At 40.1% G+C, this 18,043-nt stretch overlaps 1 protein-coding gene across 7 annotated transcripts in view; it reads right to left on the bottom strand.

The window, feature by feature from the left end:
• The window catches only part of POSTN (periostin), a 79,736-nt gene extending 64,743 nt beyond the window's left edge, over positions 1-14,993 (bottom strand). For 5 of the 7 annotated variants that reach the window (XM_044285161.1, XM_044285163.1, XM_044285164.1 and 2 more), the window contains exons 1-2: positions 14,812-14,993; positions 13,273-13,371 (exon numbers count right to left, since the gene is read on the bottom strand). In XM_044285161.1, the coding sequence (XP_044141096.1) occupies positions 13,273-13,371; positions 14,812-14,933 (221 nt within the window). In that variant the 5' untranslated portion in view covers positions 14,934-14,993. The remainder of the gene's footprint in view (positions 1-13,272; positions 13,372-14,811) is intronic. The other 2 variants (XM_044285167.1, XM_044285168.1) reach the window with 1 other exon arrangement.
• Between the last annotated feature and the right edge of the window lie 3,050 nt (positions 14,994-18,043).

The raw sequence follows: 18,043 nt of genomic DNA, 5'->3' as shown, positions 1-18,043 counted from the left end.
AAGATCTCGCGCGTGCGCACAGGCCTGTGCCTGATGCGCCCGTGCGGACGTTTAGTTTCTGCCTCGTGGAGCGTACTGCGCATGCGCGCGATCCGGCCATTCATTCATTCAGAAGCTGAGTGGCTGGCGGCACTGCTCGTCTTATGAGGAGGCTGAACTAAGCGAGCGCACATTCGCGCGCGTTCGCGCACGTGCGCGCGCATTCGCGCGCGATCGCGCGAATGAATGGCCGGATCGCGCGCATGCGCAGTACGCTCCACGAGGCAGAAACTAAACGTCCGCACGGGCGCATCAGGCACAGGCCTGTGCGCACGCGCGAGATCTTTGCAAAGGAGGAGGGGGCACTGACGAGAGCCGGAGGAGGATTGCATAACATCGAGGTGGCGCAGAAAAGAACATGGGAGGAGCTGGGCACCAACGGCGGCGGCGAAAACCGGCACATTCAGAACAACAGAAACGCCCTGGGCACCTTATACTGAAGATTGACAGGTTAGATAAAAGTGATTTATATGAAAACTACACGGCGGATTTTACTTCTAACAGCAGCTTTGTAATGAGAAGGGGACAATAGAGAGAACCATAGTTATAAAAGTGGGGGTTAGAAACTGGTGACAGAGTCCCTTTAATATCAAAGCTGAATATTTTTGGAAGTAGTTTTTAGTTTGTTTTTAGTTTTAGCTATTTTAGGGGGATATCTGTGTGTGCAGGTGACTATTACTGCGCATAATTATTAGGCAACTTAACAAAAAACAAATATATACCCATTTCAATTATTTATTTTTACCAGTGAAACCAATATAACATCTCAACATTCACAAATATACATTTCTGACATTCAAAAACAAAACAAAAACAAATCAGTGACCAATATAGCCACCTTTCTTTGCAAGGACACTCAAAAGCCTGCCATCCATGGATTCTGTCAGTGTTTTGATCTGTTCACCATCAACATTGCGTGCAGCAGCAACCACAGCCTCCCAGACACTGTTCAGAGAGGTGTACTGTTTTCCCTCCTTGTAAATCTCACATTTGATGATGGACCACAGGTTCTCAATGGGGTTCAGATCAGGTGAACAAGGAGGCCATGTCATTAGATTTTCTTCTTTTATACCCTTTCTTGCCAGCCACGCTGTGGAGTACTTGGACGCGTGTGATGGAGAATTGTCCTGCATGAAAATCATGTTTTTCTTGAAGGATGCAGACTTCTTCCTGTACCACTGCTTGAAGAAGGTGTCTTCCAGAAACTGGCAGTAGGACTGGGAGTTGAGCTTGACTCCATCCTCAACCCGAAAAGGCCCCACAAGCTCATCTTTGATGATACCAGCCCAAACCAGTACTCCACCTCCACCTTGCTGACGTCTGAGTTGGACTGGAGCTCTCTGCCCTTTACCAATCCAGCCACGGGCCCATCCATCTGGCCCATCAAGACTCACTCTCATTTCATCAGTCCATAAAACCTTAGAAAAATCAGTCTTGAGATATTTCTTGGCCCAGTCTTGACGTTTCAGCTTGTGTGTCTTGTTCAGTGGTGGTCGTCTTTCAGCCTTTCTTACCTTGGCCATGTCTCTGAGTATTGCACACCTTGTGCTTTTGGGCACTCCAGTGATGTTGCAGCTCTGAAATATGGCCAAACTGGTGGCAAGTGGCATCTTGGCAGCTGCACGCTTGACTTTTCTCAGTTCATGGGCAGTTATTTTGCGCCTTGGTTTTTCCACACGCTTCTTGCGACCCTGTTGACTATTTTGAATGAAACGCTTGATTGTTCGATGATCACGCTTCAGAAGCTTTGCAATTTTAAGAGTGCTGCATCCCTCTGCAAGATATCTCACTATTTTTGACTTTTCTGAGCCTGTCAAGTCCTTCTTTTGACCCATTTTGCCAAAGGAAAGGAAGTTGCCTAATAATTATGCACACCTGATATAGGGTGTTGATGTCATTAGACCACACCCCTTCTCATTACAGAGATGCACATCACCTAATATGCTTAATTGGTAGTAGGCTTTCGAGCCTATACAGCTTGGAGTAAGACAACATGCATAAAGAGGATGATGTGGTCAAAAAACTCATTTGCCTAATAATTCTGCACTCCCTGTAGTAGAATCTCATCTTCAATACGTCCAGTAAATAAGTCTGACTAAGGGCCCTTTTACATGGTCACATAAAGAGGGCAGTGATTGGGAACAAAGAAAGATTGTTCCCAATCACTGCCGCCACATTAGCTTAGTTTTTTCATCACATTATACACTGCTCGTTTCCATGGTTATGACAACCTTGCAATCCCGCAGCGGTGGTCGTGCTTGCACACTGTAGGAAAAAGCACCAGCCTATGTGAGCTCCTGCTCTTTCGGACACCAGAGAGGCCGGCCCTTTTTGCTATAGTGTGCAAGCATGGACACCGCTGATGGATTGCTGGGTGCTCGTAACCCCTGGAAATGAGCACTGTGTAATGCGATGGAAAAATTAATACAGCCAGGGAAGAAAGCAATATGGACAATAACAAAACATTAGTAAGCGGCTTATATTAACCTTTTCTACATGATAAATACCACTTGTTGAGGTCAGACAATGCCTTTAAGCTACTCAAAATAACTGCCTACATCTGTACATAGTGATATGCTGCCAAGGAATGGTTTTAGGTGACACATTTTATGTTATGATGCTCAGGATAGGTAAATAATATAAGACTGTTGGGGTTCCCGGCATCCCTGTCGATCAGCTGTTTGAAGGGTTTACGGCACTTATGCGAGCGCTACATCCTTTTCAATGTTTACCTGCTCGCCTTGTAGATTATAGAGCCAGAACAGTGTAATTACAAATCTTCGTCCAAACAATTGTAATTATAACGCACCGCAAAGTGAATGGGATGAGCAGTTGAAGTTACACCGAGGTCAGACCCTCACCAATCTAAAATTGATAACCTATCCTGAGAATAGGTCATCAACATAATGGAATCAGACAACCCCTTTAACACTCAAAGAATCAGTGGATAACTTTGGCTTGCATTTGGATTCACCAGGTTGAGTAACTGTGGCCAATCACCTGCAAATTTATTAAAACTTGTATGCAAACTAATAAAAACTAGTGATATGATATATAGTACAATCAAAATGTACCAAAATAACACAAATACAGCATTCTATATTAACATGCCATTGTGGTGAACTACTTCCTCACTAAAGGATGAGGTGACCAACCTACCATTGCAAGCTTCAACCGAAAACACTGACTCTGACATTAACCTTAACATTGAATAAATAGGTGAATAATTGGATTAACGCGGACAACCCTGCAAGGAACACCCCCCCCCCCCTCATAGCACCTTATTCAGCCCTAGTCTGTTTGCTAAATATTAGGTACAAATATTTATGAAGCTGGTGTTGCACAATTCATGTAAACCACGTGGAGCCTGAAATTTGCTGCCATATATTTGCTTCATATTTTTTTTATGAATTTTTACTTCCATATTTTTTTTATGAATTTTTAATAGAAGAACCGTCTATTTGAGGAAATCTGTCGTAACTTAGTTATTCTATACTTTATTTGTTTCTTACAATGTATGTGAATTGTAAGACTTGAATAGGACAACTGTTTGAATGCAAGGAGATTTGTGTACCTTCTTGGTCATATGTCATGCTACTTCTATATTCAGGGTAAGGAGTCCCTGATGCTTTTTGGAACTAACATTCTTTAGAGGATAGAAGGTGGGAGGATAATCAAGCTGTTTGCTCTCTGCAGTCCATATAGAGAGGGCTGACCCATGCACGTTTATAGGCAAGAGGGTGGCACCACCTGGGGTATCCCCTCACTATTGGTCTTATGTCAGATGTACACCCTTGATAGTTTCTACTATTTTAGGTGGAAGAGATCTACGCTAATAACCATACATTAAAAAAATTATTAAATCAATTGTAATGTAATGTTAACGTGAAGGCTTGATCATTTTTTAGCTTCACGCATTGCAAAGACTTTAAACAGCTCAGTCCCCATCCCCCTTGTCAATGTATATAGAAATTTGAGATGTCGCGATCCATAGTTTTTTTTACATTTGTTTAAGCATGTTTAGCTTATTTCCTCAGCGAAAGCTTGCACAAAGAATATCTATATCCCAGTATTGCTATGAACTCAGGAAAATGCCTTTCATGTTCTTGCACGTATGCATGTATTCATCTAGAACCAAAAGGTTAAAAAAAAAAACGAATGAGCTGAATATACAGAACAAAGATTACATTCTAGGTAGGCAGTAGAAAGGTTAAAAATACACAGTTGCCAGCATTTCATATTCATTTCCTGGACACTAAGCTGGTTTGTTGAAATCTATCACATACGACTGTCTAAGAGAATCAGGCTGCATTATGTTTCCTATTATGAGGAGTTTTTATATTTTTCTGTAATATTTTTTATATTTTTTGTTTAGTTAATCAGTACTAAGAGAGAACAGAAACATTTCTGGGGATAAAATGTGTTTAATGATAATGGAATGTGTTCATAGTTACATAGTTGATACGGTTGAAAAAAGACATAGGTCCATCAAGTTCAACCAAGGGATAGGTGGGGACGCGAATCCCAGATGGAAATGAGACTCAGATTTCTACACGTTTTCATAAGCAGCTATGCTGTTTACTTTTAAGAATTCATCTAAAGCCTTTATAAAACTATCCACTGTTCCTGCTGTGACCTAGTCCTGAGGAAGTCTATTCCACCGATTCACAGTTCTTACAGTAGAGAAGCTTTGATGCTTCAGGAGACTGAACTTTTTCTACTCCAGTCGGAGGCAGTGCCCCCTTGTCTTTTGAGGGTATTTTACATGGAACAGTTTTTCACCGTATTTTTTGTATGGTCCATTTATATATTTGTATAGGTTAATCATGTCCCCCCTTAGACGTCTCTTCTTAAGACTAAATAAGTTCAATTCTTTTAAACTTTCTTCATAACTAAGACCCTCCATGCCCCTTATCAGTTTAGTCGCTCTCCTCTGTACTTTTTCCAGATGCAGTGCATCCTTTCTATGGACTGGTGCCCAGAACTGAACTGCATATTCCAGATGAGACCGCACCAACGCTTTGTAAAATGGTAATATTACGTCCCTGCCCCGCAAATCCATGCCTCGTTTAATTCAGGACAATACCCTTGTGGCCTTAAAAGCAGCTGATTGACAATGTATGCTGTAATTTAATCTACAATCCACAAGGACACACAAATCCTTCTCTATAAGTGACTCCCCCAGTGTTACATCTCCTAGGACATCTGAAGCACAGAGATTATTACTACTAAGATGCATAACTTTATATTTATCTACATTGAAACTCATTTGCCAAGTTGATGCCCAATCACTCAGAGAGTTCAATTCAGCTTGTAGTTTATGGACATCTTCCATAGACTGCACAGTACTACATAGCTTGGTGTCATCTGCAAAAATAGATATGGTGCTATTAATTCCCGTCCTCAATATCATTTATAAATAAATTAAATGGAGGGCCCGGCACTGAACCTTGGGGTACACCATTTATAACCTGGGACCATTCTGAATAGGAATCATTAACCACAACTCTCTGAACACGGTCCTTCACCAGTTTTCAATCCAATTACAAACTATATTTTCCAAGCCTATAGGTCTATAATTACCTGTGAAGGATCTAGATCCTTTTTTTAATATGGGCACCACATTTGCCTTGCCCCAGTAACTTGGCACTGTACCAGTACCTAGAGAATCTTTAAAAATTATAAACAGGGGCACAGCAATGACTGAACTGAGCTCTATAAGCACTCTTTGGTGTAATCCATCTGGACCTGGAGCCTTGTTCACATTTACCTTATTTAACTTATCTTGGACTATATCTACAGTTAGCCAATTGAGTATATCACTAGATGTATATACAGAGCTAAAAAAAACATTTAGTAACTCTGCCTTTTCCTTATCTTCAGTGACTACCCCCCCCCCCCTTCCCCCCATTACCATTACCATTACCATTATTTAGGGGATGTACCTGCTCGGACCTTGGTTTTTTAGCATTTATATATTTAAAAAAAAAATATGGGATTTGTTTTGCTCTCTTTTGCCACCTGCTGTTCATTTTGTATTTTTGCTAATTTTATATCCTTTTTACAGATTTTATTTAGCCCATGGCAATCTTCAAACCCTACAGCTGACCCCTCAGATTTGCATTTTTTAAATGCCCTTTTTTTGTCTTTTATTGCCCTTTATACAGTAGCTGTAAGTCATGGGGGGTTTTAATTTAGCTGTTTATACTTGCTACCTAAAGTAATACATATTTTAGTGCAATTTCTCAATGTGGATTTAACGCTCTCGATGAGAATGAAATGTTGGGGAACTCGGTGGCTCAGTGGTTAGCACTGTTGCTGGGGTCCTAGGTTCGAATCAGACCAAAGACAACATCTGCATGGAGTTTGCATGTTTTCCCCGTGTTTGTGTGGGTTTCCTCCTGGTACACCGGCTTCCTCCCACACTCCAAAGGCATTCTGATAGGGAACTTAGATTGTGAGCCCCATTGGGCACAGTGTGATGCTAATGTCTGTAAAGCGCTGCGGAATATGTCAGCGCTATATAAACGAGTATAATAAATAAAATTAAAAGATGTACAAGCTCTGTTGTAGTATAATACTTTGTTAAACTGAATGGAAACTGTGTCAATTGTCAAATAAAAGTAGCCAAATTAAATAGTTAATCGGATTTGCCAGTATCATGTTATAGAGCAGGAGGAGCTGAGCAGATTCATAAATCATATACAGTAGTTTCCTTCCCAGTACATCTTGGATTTTATTATTTGTATTCTCTTCTGACTCTTAGGTCTTAGGAGTCATGTGGGTGGTCTTAGCGAATGATAGATATCTCATGCATGATCATTCAGAGGAGACTTTTAATCACTGATAGGACCGCCCTCATGACTACTAAGCACAGAAAGTGTCAACTCCCCCCTAAAGCACTGCTATTTTATTACTAGAAATAATATTTATTGAATAGAAAAATATATTAAAAGCTCTGGCTGTACCGACCCCACAAATACAAATAGCAGAAACATTGTACAAATAATAAGTGGTGGGGGGATGCAGCATATTTAAGCCAAATTTGACAAACCTATTATAAGCACCATATCATAAAGCTAATACATGTACTCAATCTTACAAAAACAGTCTCATGCTTAAAAAAATTTATATGTAAATAATATATACCGACCTGAATTATCCATATATCTATGTAGTTCCTGCCGTGGCCCCACACTGCACCCTCTAATGAGCATTCCACATTTATTCTTCAGGGAGAGATGGGATAAGCTCAGAAAGAGCAGAGATTTAAAGAGTAGCTGAGCAGATTGATGTATAGTTTTGTGAGACAAAATTCAGTATAACCTGTAATTAATTTGTTTAAATAACTGCTCATTCTGGGCGTATAACTCAGAAAGGTTGTCCCATTCGTGATTGACAGCCTTCCCTCTATAACTTCGCATACAGAGATAGCTGTCAATCACTGATAGGACCGCCTCCTTGATTTTAAAGACCAGAATGAGCAGGAATTTCAATGAATGAAATACGGATTATACTGAACCTTTCCCCATAAATGTATATCTCAATCTGCTCAGCTCCTCCTGCTGTAGAAATGCTGACTGCAGATTACTTTGCCTTTTCATGGCGACAGGTTCCCTTTATATTAATAAAATACAAGTTTTACTGAATATTTTCCCATAAACTATATATCAATGTGCTCAGCTCCTCCTGCTCTATAACATGCTGCTGGTAGATTGAGCAGCATTTTCATGATTCCTTTAACATTTTCCCGACATCCACCGTACATGTATAGCAGATGTGGGGTATTTAAGGGAGTTTGTCACCTTTGGAGGTTTTCCAGCAGATCTGCAAAGCGAAGCATAGTTACTTGCCTCCTGTTGCTAGGTCCTGGCTCCTTTGCTCCATGGCCTCGGCTTTTTTACTTGAGTCCTGCTGTAACACTGTTGCAACCAATCGCTAGCTACAGTGGTGGCTTGCTCCCGCTGTGTCTCGTGACCGATTGGCATGACACAAGGGGAGCAGGTCACCACCGTGTCCATCAGTTGGCTGCAGAGGTGTCAAAGTAGATGACACAAGGGGAACTCGAGTGAGGCAGTGATAGCCGGGGAGTGAAAGACTGGTCCCAGCGGCAGGGAACAAGTAAGTATACTTCCCTTTACAGGTCTGGCCAGGAGAGGGAAGAAGGGTCCAATCCCCCCCCCCCCCCGTTTCCCTCCAAAAGGTGTCCAACCCCTTTAAGCATGGAGCCCAGCTGCCAGCTGCCTGCTGTTTTTACATAGCAGACATTCGATGACGGCGTCTGTGATCGGCAATAACACAGATCATGGACTTTCAACCCCTAAGATGCCACTCCATTAATCCCTGAAATACCTATGTATCTCCAGCAGTCTCATACAGAGGAATAAAGTCCCAGGCTGCAGGCTCAACCTGCTGCTCTGTTCAACTCAAGGGCTCTTCTAGGTATGGGTCACCTGCTCCAGAAGTAGGACCCCCACCGATATAATAGTTATCCCCTATCCTATTGATATTGGACAACTTTAAATTGCTGGAAACACCCATTTAACATATCATTTATATTTCAGAAAAAAAAGCCTTTAAGCCCTATACATCACCTTTTTTAAGAATGTCTTACTTGTATGCAGAACATCTGTTTCTATATGTTGGTATCACTTTGTACATGTGACCCAAGCTTTAACAAGTAAAGTACTAAAAACACTACATTTATGCATTCCTTTTAAAAGTGTCAGGCAAACAATCCCTTTCACCCCATGGAATAATCTCCTTACTGTCCTAACTTCAGTCCTCCTGATGTCATGTATTCCCTTAGAAAGTGAAATGCGCTAACAACACCTCTATTTACAGGCGGGATTTGTCTGAGCTTGTGATTTTAAGAGCAAACAGATGGAGCTTTTAAAGGAATGTCTCAAATCACAATTTTGTCGTGATGGCTTTTCCTTTCCTCCGGGCATTTTACAACAGGAACTGCTGAAGATTTGCAGACCCATTCAGTCAGGTTACATTACATGGGGTAATTTAAGACTTATTGCACAAGGCTACAGGTAAACTAATCTAGAGTTTAAGTAAAGCATTCAACATAAGACTCTCATAAAAAAAAAAAAAAAAAACTATATATATATATCTCTACATACACACACAAACACAACTAAAATATGTACTACATAAGTTACAATATGTATACGGCTTAAAGGGTTTGTCTAGGATTTTAATACTGATGGCCTATCCTCAGAATAGGCCATCGATATCTGATTGAAGAGGTCTGATTCCTCGCACCCCTACCAATCAGCTGTAGCTCCATCACTGGAAGTTGGCACCAGAACTACACAGCTCCATCCATTGTGTAGTGGACAAAGCTGGTAACTGCAGCAGTGCTCCCATTAAAATAAATGGAAGCAGCACAGCAGTAACATGCTTCACCCACCATACAGTAGACAGAGCGGTGTAGTACCGACGTTGACTTTCTGTGTCGTAGGTACTGCCGAACAGCTGATCCACAGGGGTTCAGAGTGTCAGACCTCTGCCAATTATTAAAGTTGCTTTAGACCTCATTACATCTATAATAACAGGAACTAGGCCGGACAGCTGACAGGCCCATTCCTGATTCACCATGATTGACATGACCCCAAAGGTCAAAGCAATAATAACAAATTATCCATGAATACAGTGCTATCTGCCATTGACTTGTGAGGGGGGGGGGGGGGGCTTGTAAAGCTAAAACTCATGACACACTGGTCTTTTAAAGCAGGGCAGCTCAACTCCAGTCCTCAGGAACCTCATGCTGGTCATGTTTTCAGGATTTCCTTAGTATTGAGCAGGTGATATAATTAGTGTCAATACATCAGGTATTCATTCTGTGGGATATTCTCAAATCATGACCAGCAGGTGGGCCCTGAGGACTGGAGTTTGGGAACATGTGCTTTAGCCAGGCAAAATCCTACAAAAGAGTCCTGTTTCTCCTGCAATTTTTTTATTTGCAGAAAACTGAAACACACAATGGAAAAATCACTTCCCCAACCCTTCCTCCTCATCCTCCTCCATGCTCACTGACTACATATAGATAAGCCTCCCATGCACTCTCTCTGGGGGGATTCAGTGGGAGGTTGTGTTACAGTATATGTACACAGATAGCGAATGCCTCCTCCACATACAGATGGGATCGGCACATTCGTTAAATAAACCATTGCACTATGCAGTACATTTCCCCAAAAAGTAGTGGCATTTTAAGAACCTGATATATCATGTATGAACTCCCTATGGATCTGACTGTCAAGTTTGCCAGCAACAATGTCATTGTGACTGCTCGCAAAGCCTATGGCACAATTTCTTCAGATTCATTTAGCAGAGTTTTGAGAGTGAGGGGGTATTATTGATTTGTACCCAAATTGAATTACTTGGTCGATTCAGACGAATTGGGCTGAAAGAAATTTGCGAAAATTCAGTCATCTATAATTTGGAGCACCAGTCTTCATTTTGGCCAGGGTAGTCCTCCATAGCCAACACAACTCACAGTTGTTTGTTTAAAAGAGGACTCGGCTCACACAGTGTTAGATAAGCAACCCCTTTAAGTAAGGTGGCAAGTGAACAGATATTTATTTAATTATGTATTTATTTTTACTTTAAAACAAGACATTAATATAAAAACATGGCACATTTGTCATTTTTGTTTTTTATTTGTATTTATTATTATTATAAAATAAAGTCCACATAAAATGTAAAACTGGATAAAGGGCATATATGTCCCTTGAGAAGTCATGAGTAAACGATTAGTAACAAGCATCATGAGATGATGGAAGTATTACTACTCCACCTAGTGGCCATGCATGAAAAAGAAAATTTATATTTTTGCACAGATTTAACCAAATCTAAATTTAGGAGCTCTATCATTTGATGGAAACAAAAAAAAATACACTGATTTATTCCTCAGCTTCCCCCTATAATTTAGAATGCTTAGAATAGTTAGAATGTGGCAAATACTTTTCACAGGAACCAATTATCCCCAACGTGTGACCTGCAGTTGTAGTGCTATGACATTTCCTGCATGGACATGCTAGGGGAATTGTGGTTTCACAACAGCTGGGAAGGCAGAGGACACGCATATTCACAGATCATATGTATGGAGAAGGCTTCTATTGCTCTTACTTTCCTACTGTGTTGTTCAAAGTTCTGGAGATGATTTTAATAACTTATATTTAGTTTCTTAATACTTGATATTCAGATTACTGGAACCAAATCCTGCAAATACCCCCTCACCCCAGGGAACCTGCTCTGTTGAACATCTGCAGGTAGCATCTTATAGATCGGGAGGAGCTGAGCCGATTGATTTATAGTTTTGTTGAAAAAGATTTAAGATTTGGTATAACCTGAGATTTACTAATTCATCAGTGATTGACAACCTTCCCTATATGATGCTGCTACAGAGAAAGCTTCCAAACTGGACTCCTATAAGCAGGAACATACTGCACATTAGTAAATCAAAAGTTATACTGACTCATTCCCCACATATCTGCTCAGCTCCTCCCGCTCTATAACACGATGCCCGCAGATTGAACTGCAGCTTCATTTTAAGGTATGCAACATTTTCTTCAAATTGAATGCAAAGTAGCTCATCCATGTAATCCCATGTATACTGCCGTTTGCATCCCAACTGCAGTCATGCATTTTATTTGCACTTTATCGCTATATATCTTATTCTACTACTTTATGCTTTGACAGGAGGGTGCTCGATTTTTTACTAAAAAGTAGAAAACTACAATATTATTTGTTTAAAAAAATTGATCACAGGTTATCCGGACCCCAGTGTTGAACTGCAGTCAGAGGAAGTGATCAATGTTCTTCTAGCGCCACCACAGGGGAATTTCATTACTATGTGCTGTGCCATCATAATCCAGACTTCCAGAAATGCCCCAGTGCAGTGATGGGTAATCTCCGGCACTCCAGCTGTGGTGAAACTACGACTCCCAGCATGCTCCATTCATTTCTATAAAGTTCTGAGAACAGCCACCGACAGAGTCATAGTTTTACCACAGCTGGCGTGCCGGAGGTTACCCATCACAGCCCTGGTGTTTAAAGGGGTAGTCTGGTTAAAAAAAAAAAAAAAACATTTTAAATACCCCATTATAGGAAACCCGAGTCAATCATCCATAACTTCCATCTACTAGAAAAAGTGTCCATAAAGGTTACCTGTTACCTGCATTATGCTGCCCTCACTGAGTTTGGCATATAAGTATTTAGAAAGTACTAACTGCCATCACTGAAGCGACAGATGATGGATACCCTGTTACTAGGATGCATGAAAGTTGGGAATTTATGATCCCTGGGGAAAAATATGAAAAATAGCTCTCCTCCAGAAAAAATATATCCCTCTGGAGAACTCATGTTGCAAAAGTCTTTAAGGGGGTTGAAAAGTTACTTGAAAGATATTCACCGATAGGTGGCACTAGAGGCAGTTTTCATCTTTCGAGGAAAGCTGCAGTGCATTGAGCTATTGATACATCTCCACAAGTTCTTCAGATTTAGTGTATTCCTTGCCTTTACATTAATCATACTTAGCAGGGTGTACTCAGATCCACTACATCTCTGGGACTCACTGTGAGTTGCAGTTGGGCTTATTCGTTCACCTAGCTCTCCATCTAAATACCCTGGCACCCATTACCTAATGGATTTCCATGGATAATTTTATATATCATTTTATATATATTTATATATACTGTAGATTTTTACATAGATTTTCTAACTCTGCTGCAGATGACATTACTGGGGCGCTGTTTATTCGGACTCTCAGCCAGGACGTTGACTCCGGCTGGCGTGGTGACATATGGCATCATCACGCTGACTGGCGTGTTAATGTAATCTCGCACCACACGGGATTTCGGCAAAGAGGCAATTAAAAAAAAAAATGTTTTATACTATTTCAGTTTAAATCGGTTCGCTGAAACAAAGCACGTGGAAATTCGGCTTCTAGGCGAATCAAATTTATCCTGAAATTTGCATCGAATTCCACTTCGTAGGATTCTATTCACTCGTCTCTAAAAGCCACCAATACAGATGTTACAAGAACAGAATTTACAATAAAAAGGAATCTCTGCCAGAAATTCTCATTCATGGGACTGTGTACAGCACAACGCTAACATCCCATTGACTTTCCATTCTTCAGCTTGTATCCCTCCACAGTATATGAACAAATCAATTCTATAAAGTCAATGAATACAATCAGTGGTATTAAATGCCACTTACGCTTTTTTGCCGCAGATGGTGCCTTGGTGCCAGTTTCTGCAGGTACTGAAGTACTTCTTTTTCGTTCCCATGACTTGTTGCAGAGCGCAGACATTTGGACTGAAAGGGAATAAAATGAATAAAAAATTATGAAACGTACAAATCCGTATGCGTACAATGCAGTATAATGAAGATTTCTGTAGAGTCACTTTCCACGTGTCCCCACTTTCCACATTAATAATGAAACAAAGGCAGCTTTATGCCTGTAAGCCTTCCAGCGGTCGCCACAAAGTGCCCTGAAATATGTCAGTATGTGCTTTATAGCTGATTTTTTTTTTCTTTTTTTTACCTGGGTCTCTCTTCCAAACCTTGTAAAACGCCATGTGCTCTGGAAGGCTGCTTCTTTGTTCAGCATCCCCAGTGCAATGAAATGTAATTAGTGTTACTAGTTCCCATCTAGGATACCAAACCCAGCTATGCAAATAGCACACTGTCCCCTGATTAGTGGAAAATGTACATTTCTCACTTGTGGCAGTTAATTATTACTTAAGTGGGACATTCTGTTGTAGCATGCTCAGGATAAAAGTACCAGAAGACATACGTGCAAGGCTGAGCATTAGGACCAACAGGAGTTTCAATTCATCAGTTACTGAAAATGTCACGTGTCTTTATTCTTTATAGAATCCCAGTGATAGCTGCACATAGACGGCCATATTTAATAGCCACTTTGTGTAGATTTCTATGCACATAGGCACAGAAGCTGAGGAACTCCTTTTTGGCACAAGCCTCTGTGATAACACAAAGTGTAATCTGTGGATTTACTTAGGGCTCAGGGTAAGCCTACTGCATTATCTTAAAATACAGAAAAGACGTAACAAGTTCAGCCCTGCTGCATAATTATCATTAAACAATTCCAAGTGTGATGACATAGTTTCTATTTCTAAAAATATTAGAACCTTTATATAAGCAAAGTTGCAAATTTATCTATCTATCTATCTATCTATCTATCTATCTATCTATCATCTATCTATCTATCATCTATCCATCTAACATATTATCTATAACATCTATCTATCAATTTTCTATCTATCTAATATCTATCATCTATCTATCATATTATCTATAACATCTATCAATCTATCATCTATCTATTATCTATCTATTATCCATCTATATATTATCTATCTATCTATTATCCATCTATCTAATATCTATCTATCTATCTATCTATCTATCTATCTATCATTATCTATAACATCTATCTATTATCTATCTATCTATCTATCTATCTATCATTATCTATAACATCTATCTATTATCTAATATCTATCTATCTATCTTAAGTTTCCTAATATGAGAGGTCCATTTAAAGAAGGCATTTAATAAATGAAACAATATAGTTAACATAAAGGAACTAAAAATACAGAGTTTTCAGAATTTATAAGAACTTTCTAAAAATATGGATTCACTCTGGAATTAATAGTTCTACGACAGCTAGCTCTGGTACAACACTAAAAATAAAATTCATGTTTTCACAGAAAGATAAATTATTATACTTACCCTTGTTTTTTGGCCCTTATGCGGCTGTGTGATAGGATCTTGTCATAGTAGCCATTACTGTCTGCACCGTCAAATGCAGACAGTACAAAGATGGCAAAGACTGATAGAAATATAACCTTCATTATTTAGTCCCCCTAATGCTCCCTGCAAATGGAAAGGGAGAACTGCCAAGTGTTATAGAGCAGAACAGAGTTTATATACAGCCTGGAATTCTGTGTAAGGGGGGGGGAGCAAAGCATCAACCTGAGACTAATGCGCCTCCCTCCAGAAGGAAATCAGCCTCTGCTGCAATCACTTAGGAACTTACAGGACTTTTAGCCAAGTGCAACTTTTTTTTTCCTTTCCAGGAAAATAAATATTACACTGCTCCAGTGGTGACTAATTCATATATGAATCATTTTCCTTGCACATATTTGCAGCATATTTGTAGATGTTACAAGTTTTAGTCACTTTTTTTGGGCTGTGGCATATATGTATCTTTGGGCAGTTAGAAATACTAATGTAATCTATATTATAAAAGTGAATAAATGTTCTGCCTGTCTGGAAGGCTTCTGTCTGGGTCACGAGTCACAACCTTGCAGGATGCCACCAGGCTGCAGTAGGAATGACAGGAGGGCATTATCTCCAGCTACAATTACAATGTCTCCATCTTCCTTCCTTCACCCGTGGAGGTGAAGTGACAAAAAACAAACAAAAAAAAAAAACATTAAATTTTTTTTTCTGTTACAGCATCTACTGTACGAGATAAATATATTGTATTTTGAAGATATGACACTTTTATTCAATGTAAAGTAGTCAGTGTACAGCTTGTATAACAGTGTACATTTTGTGTGCCCTCAAATAACACACAGCCATTAATGTCTAAAACACTGGCACCAAAATTAAGTACACCCCTTAATAAAAATGGCCGAATTTTGACCACAGTGTCAATATTTTGTGTGGCCACCATTATTTTCCTGCCTTAACTCTCTTGGGAATGAAGTTCACTAGAGCTCCACAGTTTACCACTGGAATCCTCTTCCTCTCCTCCATGATAACATCACACAGCTGGTGGATGTTAGAGACCTTGAGCTCCTCCATCTTCCATTCGAGGATTCCCCACAGATGCTCAGTAGGGTTTAGGTCTGGAGACATGCTTGGCCAGTCCAGCACCTTTACCCGCAGTTTCTTTAGCAAGGCAGTGGTTGTCTTGGAGGTGTATTTGGGGTCGTTATCATGTTGGAATACTTCCCTGCGGCCCAGTTTCTGAAGGGAGGAGATCATGCTCTGCTTGAGTATGTCACAGTACATGTTGGCATCCATGGTTCCCTCAACAAATTGGATTTCCTCACAGCCGGCAGCACCGTGACACTCCCACCACCGTTCTTGACTGTAGGCAAGACACAATTGTCTTTGTACTCCTAACTTGGTTGCCGCCACACACGCTTGACACCATCTTGGTCTCATTAGACTACAGAACATGGTTCCAGTAATCCATGTCCTTAGTCTGCTTGTCTTCAGTAAACTGTTTGCGGGCTTTCCTGTGCATCATCTTCCTTCTGTGATAACAGCCATGCAGCCCAATTTGATGCAGTGTGCGGAGTATGGTCTGAGCACTGACAGGCTGACCCCCATCCCTTTGACCTCTGCAGCAATGCTGGCAGCACTCATACATCTATTTTGATAAGACAACCTCTGGATATGACGCTGAGCATGTGCACTCAACTTATTGGTCAACCATGGCCAGGCCTGTTCTAAGCGGAACCTGCCTTGTTAAACCACTGTATGGTCATGGCCACCACACTGAAGCTCAGTTTCTGGGTGTTGGCAATCTTCTTATAGCCTAAGCCATCTTTATGTACAGCAACAATTCTTTTTTTCAGATCCTCAGAGAGTTATTTTCCATGAAGTGCCATGTTAAACTTCCAGTGACCAGTATGAGAGAGGGTGAGAGTGATAACACCAAATATAACACACCTGCTCCCCATTCACGCCTGAGACCTTTTAACACTAACGAGTCACATGACACTGGGGAGATAAAATGGCTAATTGAGCACAATTTGGCCATTTTCCCTTAGGGGTGTACTTACTTTTTTTTGCCAGTGGTTTAGACATTAATGGCTGAGTGTTGAGTTATTTTGAGGGCACACCAAATTTACACTGTTATACAAGCTGTACACTGACTACTTCACTCTGTATCAAAGTGTCAGATCTTCAGTGTCATCCCATGAAAAGATATAATAAAATATTTACAAAACTGTGAGAGGTGTACTCACTTTTGTGAGATACTGTATATATATACATATATATATATATATATATATATATATATATAGTTAAAACCAGAAGTTTACATACACTATATAAAAAGACGCATATGCATGTTTTTCTCAATATCTGACATGAAATAAAAATAAACCTTTCCTGTTTTTGGTCAATTAGGATTACCATCATTATTATTATTTACCTAATGCCAGAATAATGAGAGAGAGAGAATGCTTTAAGGCATTTTTATTACTTTCTGCAAAGTCAAAAGTTTACATACATTTCATTAATATTTGGTACCATTGCCCTTAAACTGTATGACTTGGGTAAAATATTATAGATATCCTTTCACAAGCTGTTCACAATAGTTGGTCAGAATTTGGGCCCATTCCTCCTGACAAAACTGGTGTAACTGAGCCGTGTCTGTTGGTCGCCTTGCTTGCACCTGCCTTTTCAGCTTTGCCCATAAATTTTCAATAGGATTGAGATGAGAGCTTTGCGATGGCCACTCCAAAACATTGACTTTGTTATCCTTAAGCCACTTTGCAACCAGTTTGGCAGTATGCTTTGGGTCATTGTCCATTTGGAAGACTTATTTCCACACAAACTTTAACTTCCTGGCTGATGTTTTGAGATATTGCTTCAGTATTTCCACATAATCTTCTTTCCTCATGATGCCATCTATTTTGTGAAGTACACCAGTCCCTCCTGTAGCAAAACAACCCCACAACATGATGCTACCACCCCCGTGTTTCACAGTTGGGATGGTGTTCTTAGGCCTCAATCTTCTCCCTTTTTCCTCCAAACGTAACAATGGTTATTATGGCCAAAAAGTTCAATTTTCGTTTTGTCAGACCACAGAACGTGTCTCCAAAAATGTATGTCTTTGTTCCTGTGTGCATTTGCAAACATTAATCTGGGTTTTTTTATGTTTCTTTTGGAGTAATGGCTTCTTCCTTGCAGAGTGGACATTCAGACCATGTTAATA

This window comes from Bufo gargarizans, chromosome 3 (assembly GCF_014858855.1).
Source record: "Bufo gargarizans isolate SCDJY-AF-19 chromosome 3, ASM1485885v1, whole genome shotgun sequence".
In the NCBI taxonomy this organism is placed as follows: Eukaryota; Metazoa; Chordata; class Amphibia; order Anura; family Bufonidae; genus Bufo; species Bufo gargarizans.
The sequence above is the reverse complement of the archived record's forward strand: the minus strand, read 5'-3'. Positions and strand labels throughout refer to the sequence as shown.